General features: G+C 41.9%; 1 protein-coding gene across 1 annotated transcript in view; it reads left to right on the top strand.

The window, feature by feature from the left end:
* Nucleotides 1-5,239: 5,239 nt before the first annotated feature.
* LOC112139679 overlaps nt 5,240-9,701 on the top strand; it is a 5,151-nt gene continuing 689 nt past the window's right edge. Inside the window, exons 1-5 of the mRNA XM_024262510.2 lie at nt 5,240-6,807; nt 6,893-7,129; nt 9,110-9,334; nt 9,428-9,482; nt 9,651-9,694. Of these exons, the coding sequence (XP_024118278.2) occupies nt 5,434-6,807; nt 6,893-7,129; nt 9,110-9,334; nt 9,428-9,482; nt 9,651-9,694 (1,935 nt within the window). The 5' untranslated portion in view covers nt 5,240-5,433. The remainder of the gene's footprint in view (nt 6,808-6,892; nt 7,130-9,109; nt 9,335-9,427; nt 9,483-9,650; nt 9,695-9,701) is intronic.

The following is a 9,701-nucleotide window of genomic DNA, read 5'->3' as shown; positions in this document are numbered from 1 at the left end:
CTTTGCCTAAATTGTGTCAATAATCGCATCAAATTTCCACAGTGAGGGGAGCTCTAGAACCAAGATGGAGTCAGGACGTGCAGTTCGGAGCTCCTGCAGACTCTTGAACATATTTCATTAAAAAACAACAATTACGTAAAAAGTATTAGATAATTTCTGACTTTAAACAATTTCAAGCTTCGAAGAAATCAACATAACTTGATTTCAAAGCAGAATGGCGGAGAAACTCAGAAAATCTAAGTTTTACAACCCCACATCCAAGCTAGCAAGAATGGCGAGGCAACGTATTACAGACGATAATGAGCCGCAGCCCGAGAGTCCATCCCGGGATGAGGACATTAAAGGGATCCTACCATGAAAATTAAACTTTTTGAGGCTTTAAATGCATTTTACAATTAATTCATCACTATAAAGAATCCCAAAATGGCATGTTAATCCATTCATGCATTTAAGAGCAATCCTATAAAAACCTGCACTGTCTGCAGCTGCCCCTCCAATACCCACAAAAACATGCAGTTAGAAACGCGCTGACGTAAGATCGATGCCATCGATGTCGAGTCCGTGGTTCAAGCTACGCCCCCAGACTAACCCAACCCTCAATTTATCCCCTTATCCACTGATGATCAGCAAAAAATACTTTTATTTTAGATGCAGAATACCGTATATCTTCCAGTTGTTTCCTGTCTTCAATAAATTCCAGCTAAAATAGGTGTTTGTTACTTTTTATGTGCCGGTCCTTTGAACGCTCCCTTGAATGGGAGGCAGAGGCTACTAGAGATATATCTGATGAGATGTGGAGGGAGGCATGCAAGGAGACACACCTGACCACAAACACATAGAGAGAAATTTAAATGGAAAATAATTAGTAGATACTTCAGAACCCCAGACATTGTCTCTAAGATGAATCACAATGTACCAAGCTTGTGTTAGAGGGGCTGTGGATCAGCGAAACCTAACTACTCACATGTGTTTTGGGTTTTGCCCCAAACTACAAAACTTCTGGAATGAGGTGTACGGTGCTATAAAACAGGTCTTTCAAGTCGACATGCCAAAAGACTCAATGGTAGCACTTCCTTGCATCACCCCATAACAGATGCAAGGACGGACTGAAACTACCTCTTAAATGTACTTTTTACAGCAGCTTTAAAATATATTACAATTAGATGGATGAAAACAGGTCCGCCCTCTTTAGAGACCTGGATCAAAAAAGTAAGGGAACTCTTTCAAATGGAAAAAATAACATACTCACTAAGACATCAAACGCACACTTTTAACATAAGATGGGGGCCGGCCAAACCCTTGTTGAGTTTATCCTCCTAACAGTAACGCTCTCTGGTTATTTTGGACTTTATTATTCCTTGACTTGATAAGGAGTGTTGTGGTTGCTCAGTTTTATATGCAAACTTTGTTTATTGTCTTAACACTATGTACTGTATGTAAGATGACTAGTGTGAAAACCATGGAGACCAGCTGTGTAATCTTATTATAATCTGTTGTTGTACAACTCTGAATACACTACAATTTACAACAATCAGATTTCCAGCTCAAAAAGGTGTCTGTTACTTCGTTCTTTTAAGAACTACCCCAGATAATAATATATTTGTAATAATGTAAAATTATATTTTTAATGGTATCAACAACTTGAATAGTTCAAGTCACTGGCAGTGAAACGGATGTTAAACACAAGCTTGAAAAGAAGTTATTTAATCATGTATCTGATTATAATTTTACTCTGTTAAAGTTCTTTTCGATTGAGAAGGAAGTGATCTTTAAAATACCTAACATTTGTTGCCTGCTTTTAGGTGTGTTTTACTGGCTGCATACCAAGGAAGGAGTAGCACAGAAGCAAAAGTGAAACACAAATCTTAGTGTTGTTTAAGTCAGGGATAGTCAGGAGGGAGAAAAGCTCTGTCTTTTAGTTTTTTTTTTTAAATAAAATTTATTTTTTTGAAGCCAGAGATCTGAGCGAGAGAGAGAGAAAGGAAAGATTCCTCTTTATTTAAAAAAAGAGAGAGATTCAGGAGGAGGGGAATGTGACGAGATTCAGAAGGTTGGAGACAACACTTATAGAATCTGCTTGAAGGTGAAAGAAGGTAAACAAAACTCAGTGATATAAAGAGAAAAAAAAAACTTTTTGTGAGATTGTAGAGTTTGCTGTGACCTCTCTCTTTCTAAAGATCAGGAAAGGATTTTGCTTCCTAATGGAGAACTGCATCTGACTCTGAGCAGCAGCAGCTCCTTACAGGCTTCTGAACAACCATCGACAAACCACGGGCAGGTAAACACAAATGTGTGTGTGTGTCTTTTTATTTTTTAAGAAAGTTGTGCTGATGCTTGACCTCCCGTGTTTTGTGAAGAACCACTGAACTGGGCGGACTGGTTTCAGGATGTTCCAGGATTAGTGTTGTTCCCCTTTCGGTAAATCCCTTCAGAGGTCGCCACAGCCAATCAGCTCTCACACAGGTGGTTTGACAGAATTTTTTTTACGTCAGTTGTCCTGATACAACACTGTGTGTTGTCTAGGCTGGGAAGAGGCACAGGGAGACCCAGACTTAGGGCTACCTTGTTCTAGGCAGTAGCCTAAAGGATCTTGCCTGAAGAGGAAGTTGGAAGATCATTGTACTCAATGTGAATCAAACCAATCCAGATTTCTCTCTCTGTCTTTCTCCAATACTTGGTTCATGACAGACCGCTCCACAACCGCACGCGCTCAACGCCCCCCCCCCCGGCGGAGTGACTGTTTACAAGTATCTTGAAGGGAAATTAGTCAGACAGACAAAAGCGAGATAGTAAAAGAGAGCACGACTTGCAGAAAAAGTCAGAAGGGAAACAATCACGTCGTCATTCATGAGTGTTGTCAGGTAGATTTGTCAAAGTTGGGGTGAAAATTAAAAGCTGCAGGGTGCAACAAAATGCGAGGTTTGCTTGAATTTGCGGTAATAGTTGAGATCGAAACATCGTGAAATCCTGGAGGGTCTGAATGGAAGAATATTCTCCTCCCTGCTGATACCTGTGTGAGCGTGCTGCTCTGGTGTGGGTACCACCCACTAAGTGCACGTTCATAAACCTGAGTGCGCATGCAGCTGATGTGTAAGCACCTTGAACCAGGTTGAACAGTCTGTGGACGCTCAGTTTTGTGCGTAGAGCTTGCGATCCCACTTATAAACTTGCATAGAAACGCACGCTCACATGCTCTGTGCGCAGAGGCCAGGAATTCTGGTGTGCGTGTTTCCATTTACTGTTCATTGAAAGTTTTCGCCTGACTGCGCAGCAGCTTCACATAAACAGGCGCACCTGCATGTAAAGCTATCGTTTCGATTTTTTTATTTTCTGCATCGAAGAACATCTTGACGAGTTTGAATCATTTTTTTTAACTAATTCTCTGAGAATCGGTTACATCCTTAGAATGTGGACATAAAAGACGCTTTTGAAAAAACGTCTTTTCCTTTCAGCTTTTCCCTTCAGGGGTCGCCACAGCGAATCAGTTCCCTCCATCTAAGCCTGTCTTCAGCATCCTCCACTCTAACACCAGCCACCTTCATGTCTTCATTCACTGCATCCATAAACCTCCTCTTTGGTCTTCCTCTAGACCTCTTTCCTGGCAGCTCTAGACTCAGCATCCTTCTACCAATATATTCACTGTCTCTCCTCTGAACATGTCCAAACCATCTCAGTCTGGCCTCTCTGACTTTATCTCCAAAACCTCTAACATGTGCTGTCCCTCTGATGTATTCATTCCTGATCCTATCCATCCTGGTCACTCCCAAAGAGAACCTCAGCATCTTCATCTCTGCTACCTCCAGCTCTGCTTCCTGTCTTTTCTTCAGTCCCACTGTTTCTAGTCCAAACAACATGGCTGGTCTCACCACAGTCTTGTACACCTTTCCTTTCATTTGTGCTGAAACTCTTCTGTCACACATCACACCTGACACTTTTCTCCACCCATTCCAACCTGCTTGCACTCTCCTCTTCACTTCTTTTCCACACTCTCCATTACTCTGTACTGTTGACCCTAAATACTTAAACTCCTCCACCTTCTTTATCTCTTCTCCCTGTAACCTCACTCTTCCACTCTGGTTCCTCTCATTCACACACATGTACTCTGTCTTACTGCGGCTAACCTTCATTCCTCTCCTTTCCAGGGCAAACCTCCACCTCTCTAACTCCACCTCCACCTGTTCCCTGCTCTCACTACAAATCACAATATCATCTGCAAACATCATAGTCCATGGTGATTCCTGTCTAACCTCATCCGTCAGTCTGTCCATCACCATTGCAAACAGGAAGGGGCTCAGAGCTGATCCCTGATGTAATCCCACCTCCACCTTGAACTCCTCTGTCACCCCTACAGCACACCTCACCACTGTCTTACAGCCCTCATACATGTCCTGCACTGCTCGGACATACTTCTCTGTCACTCCAGACTTCCTCATACAATACCATAGTTCCTCTCTGGGCACTCTGTCATAAGCTTTCTCCAGATCTACAAAGACACAGTGGAGCTCTCTCTGACCTTCTCTGTACTTCTCTATCAACATCCTCAAAGCAAATGTTGCATCTGTAGTGCTCTTTCTTGGCATGAAACCATACTGCTGCTCACAAATGTTCACTTCTGCTCTTAGTCTGGCTTCCACTACTCTTTCCCACACCTTCATTGTATGGCTCATCAGCTTTATTCCTCTGTAGTTACCACAACTCTGCACATCTCCCTTATTCTTAAAAATGGGCACCATCACACTTCTCCTCCATTCCTCAGGCATCTTCTCACCACCTAAGATCCTGTTGAACAACCCGGTCAAAAACTCCACTGCCATCTCTCCTAGACACTTCCATACCTCCACAGGTATATCATCAGGACCAAGAGCCTTTCCACTCTTCATCCTCTTCAAAGCCCCTCTCACTTCACCTTTACTAATCTTTCTTACTTCCTGCTCCACAACCGTCACCTCTTCTACTCTTTGTTCTCTCTCATTCTCTTCATTCATCAACTCTTCAAAGTATTCTTTCCATCTTTCCATTACACCACTGACACCTGTCACCACATTACCATTCCTATCCTTGATCACCCTAACCTGCTGCACGTCCTTCCCATCTCGATCTCTCTGCCTTGCTAGTCTGTACAGGTCAGTCTCTCCCTCCTTACTACCCAACCTAGCATACAAGTCATCATAAGCTCTTTGTTTGGCCTTTGACACCTCTACTTTCACCTTACGCTGCATCTCCCTGTACTCCTGTCTACTCTCCTCAGTCCTCTCAGTGTCCGCATTTGAAAAAACTCAAAGGTCAAAGATCAATGCTTCTGGTTTCTTACTTTGTTTTTTAACATTTCATTTTAGTACATAGAACAAAAGATACTTTTGTTTTACAAAACAAAGTTTTTATGCAATTTATTTTTTTCTTTTAGAACTGGTTGTTTTTATTTTCTAAAATGTAATGTTTTTTTTTCATTCAGAGGAGGCAGTCGTGAAAGGGGATGTTGTGAAGGAATCAGGAGGAGCTTTCGGGGCTGCAGCTGAGAAATGGGAGCACCAGGTTGACAAGATCTTCATCGATCTCATTGAGAAATATACTTGCCATCACGTGTTTGAGCCTAAACTGGTCAAGAAGGTGCAGCAGGATCTCAGCAATGTGGATGATGATATAAAAGTGTACCCTCAGACAGGTTATGTTGTGGTGGTGGGAGAAACTGTTGTGGTGAAGGAGAAGGTTTCAGTTTTAGAGAAGGGTCTTACGTCCACCATGAAGCTGCCAATCACGGAGAAACACCTCAAGCTGATAGAAGAAGAGTTCAGAAGAGAAATGCAAGCTGATTCTCCAGAAGTTAAAATCATCACACGTACCAACATGGTAATCTTGGAAGGCACTGATGAGAAAGTAAAGTCAGGAGCTGCAAAGCTAGACGAGCTGGTCAAAAAGATCAAAGTGAAGAGAGTTCAGCTCTCTCCGTGTTTGTCCGCCTTCATGAAAACCAGCAACGCCGTCTCCAAATATGAAGCTCGATTTCAGCAGATTTTTAGAAGTCCTGTGTCCCTGGAAGTGGATTCTGACCTGCATCTGTCCAGTTTGTCCTCTGTTTCCCTGGAGGAGGCGCAGGCAACTCTGCTGAGAGACATTGTTGTGATCAGTGTTCAGCTGCAGGGGGCAGCCACGGTCCCTCCAGAGCAGAGAGAAATTATCAACATGGCCAGAGATGAGGTCAACTCTGTGGGTCTCCAAGTGGAGGTCAGCTTCATCCCAGGTGTCAATGAAACCACCGTGCAGCTAGTTGGCTACTCAGAAGAAGTCACCAAACTTAAAGAGTTTCTTCATGATTATCAGTTGAATCAAGCTCCCACTGAAGAGATGATCAAACTGCCAGATCCAGAACTTGTGGAATGCTTTGATGAAATGTTGAACAGGCTTGGAGTGAATATAACCAGTGTCACACTATGGACATCACATGTCCCATATCCATGTGTGATTCTGTCTGGTCCCGGGGGTCAAGTTAAGGACGTACTTAAGACTCTCCAGCCTGTTGTAGCCAACCTAACAGTAGACTCTTTGGTCTTAAATGGGCCAGGGGCTCTGCGATACTTCCAGGGAGTTGGAAAAGTTAGCAAAGATTTGGTTGAGACTTCCCATAAGGTCATTATCAGGGAGCAGCAAGGAGTCACAAATGTAAACGCCCAACAGCAAGACAGCATCAGCATCACATACGTGACATCGCTCAGACCATCCATTAACAGACAATGCCAGAGCTCAGTTGGAAGTCCAGCAGCCAGTCAAATAAATCTAAAGATCAGGCTTTGCTGTATAGAGGATGAACAGGTTTGGGATTTTTTCTTTTAGTTTTCTGTACATTGTCTCCAAAATGCAACACTTTTGTTCATACGTATTCCTGTTTTTGTCACAGGTAAATGTTTTTGTGGCTCCTGTTGTTAAGAATCAGCTGAAATCCAACAATATCAGTAAATCCTTGCTAAGGAAAGGGGGCAGCATTCTCCAATCTCAGTTTAACGCAACAGCAGCAAACCATGTCCTTCACCCTGGAGAAGTTCTTCAGGTCCCTGGACCTCCATCTCTGCGATGCTCCAAGATCTTCTTCATAGAGTGCTCGCCTTGGGATGGTGTTGGAGGACAGAGTGTTCAGGTAATTTTAAATCATAAGGAGAAAAAAACTCTAAAAATAATGTTAGAGAAAGATAATGTCTAATTCAATTTAGACATTATCATTACACATTAACATTTATTAAAAACAACAAACTGTAATTTAAAAGCATTAAGAAGCACAGTAGCCCTTAAAAGTTTTCATATCCCTTGATTACAAACAAACATATTTATTGGAATTTTATGTTAAAGACCAACACAAAGGGGCATACAATTGTGAATGTTGGGGTTTAGAGTGATGGACGACCCAAAAACGATAAATCCAGGAGTGAAGACAGGGTTTCAATGAGCAAGAGTAGGGATGTCAAACATACGGCCCGCTGGCTGCATCTGGCCTGCCAGATAGTTTAATCCAGTTCAGTCACGAAGACAAAAAAATATAACAATGTTGGGGGAAGAAAGTAAGTTTCTAGTCCATTCCTAGAAATGGTTAGGTTGCAGTTAGGTTCCCTGCCAACCTCACCACTTTTAAGATGCTTTTAAAAATTATCAGGTGTGACACCACAATCACCAAAATGTCGTCAAAAAGATAATAATAATAATAATAGCTCTAATAATAATAACAATGAGTAATTAGGCTACTAGGTTGTTTTAGGCATGTTTTCCAACTGAGAAAAAACAAAAACAAAGCTAAAGATAACAAGTGACCAAAGGTTATTTTGCTATTATGTTACTGGTCTGACCATCTTGAGATCAGACGGGTTGAATGTGGCCTCCAAAACAAAATGAGTTTGACATCCCTGAGCTAGAGGAACAAAATAATGAAAACAGATCAAAAACAATTAGGCAGGTGTAGACCCACGAACGTAGACTCAAGAATGCAGATGCAGAGAAGTTTGTCTACATTCAGGAGAGAGGTAAGTCAACTTGACTAAGGAGAGCGACACCTAGAGGCTGACATTTTTGACCATTCTTCCTAGCAAAACAATTCAAGCTGAGTCTGGATAGGTGGCTTTAGGTCTGGGCTTTAACTTTAACATAAATATATTTCATTATAAACCATTCCATAGTAGCCTTGGCTTTATGTTTAGGGTCATTGTCCTGTAGGAAGTTGAATCTTCACCCCAGTCTCAAATGCTTTACAGACTCCAACAGATTTTCTTTCAAGACTGTATTTGACTCTATCCATCTTTCCATCAACTCTGCCCAGCTTCCCTGTCCTTGCTGAAGAGAAGCAGCCCCGGATCATAATGCTGCCACCACCATGTATGGCAGTGGGAATGTTCAGAGTGTTCAGAGTGATGTGCAGCGTTAGGTTTCCAACAAACATTGCGTTTTGCATTTAGGCCAAAAAAAACATATTTTTGCTCACATTTGATAAGAGGACCTTCTTTCACACATTTGTCAGGTTGCTCACATGGCTTCTGGCAAACTTCAAGTAGGACTTCTTGTAGTTTTCTTTTACCAGTGGCTTTCTACTTGTCATAAACCCCAGAATTTTGCAGTGCACCAGTTGTCCTATGGAGAGATTACCTCACCTTAGCTGTAGATCTCAGCAGTTCATCTATTGTCACGAGTGGTCTCTTGACTGCATCTCTGATCTCTCTGATCAGTTGTTTGACCTGTTACTTTAGGTGGACGTCGACGACCATGTCTGGTTAAGTTTGAAGGTGTGCCTGTCACATGCAGCTGGCATCTGTAATTCCCATCAGGCTAACTCACTTGAGTTGAGTAGCTTATATACTCCTCTCTCTCTGTCCCTCGTTGCCAGTTCGTAGTAGTCAGTATATTTGTTGCTGCATGCTTCATGTTTCATCACCTTCAAGGTCCCAGCCCAGCTAAGTCAAGCCCACTTCCTGCTTCCTACTTCATGTCTTCCTCCACTGCCTCCTTCAGGGAGATAAAGACACTGAGCCCACAATTCAAAGCCATAAATAAATCTTCAGCAACTAACTGTCTATCTATTATGAAATAGTACAGTAATCATCCCATTTTAAAACGTGAAAATGTCTTTGTCTTGTAGGCTCTAAGAAAAGGCCTGCAGACATGTTTGGACCTCTGTGAACAGCAGGGCTATAGCTCAGTGGCTATACCGATCATTGGACATGGAGTTATTCTGAAGTATTCTCTAACAGATGCTATTAAAGTGCTGACAGAGAAGATTATTGAGTTTGGATCATCTGCAACTTCCGGGTCTCTCACCAGCATCAATATTGTGATCCATCCTGATTATTCGGACTCTGAGAAGGTTTGCTTTTAAAACCACTTTTAATGGCTCTACAGAATTTCAACAAACTAGTTTTAAATGCACGATTCGTACTTTTGCTACTTTCTTTGACAGACTTACCATGAAGTGCACAAAAACCTTTGCTCAAGCATGAACCACACAGGCCAAGGTAAACCAGAGTGGCTCTATAGCTATATTTATTAGTGTTTTATGAAATACATCAAGGTATAACTGTAATGATTTTGAAAAGTAATGTAAAGGTAAACAATTGTATAAAGTTTATCCATCAGAATGAATACTTGTTTAAAATACGACAAACTGGTCCTCTCCTTTGCAGCAATATTCAGGTCTCTCACCAGTGACCTTGATGAAGTCATTATGGCATTGG

The sequence above is a fragment of the Oryzias melastigma genome, unplaced genomic scaffold, assembly GCF_002922805.2.
Source record: "Oryzias melastigma strain HK-1 unplaced genomic scaffold, ASM292280v2 sc00391, whole genome shotgun sequence".
Taxonomy (NCBI): Eukaryota; Metazoa; Chordata; class Actinopteri; order Beloniformes; family Adrianichthyidae; genus Oryzias; species Oryzias melastigma.
This window is presented reverse-complemented; position numbering and strand designations above follow the sequence as displayed.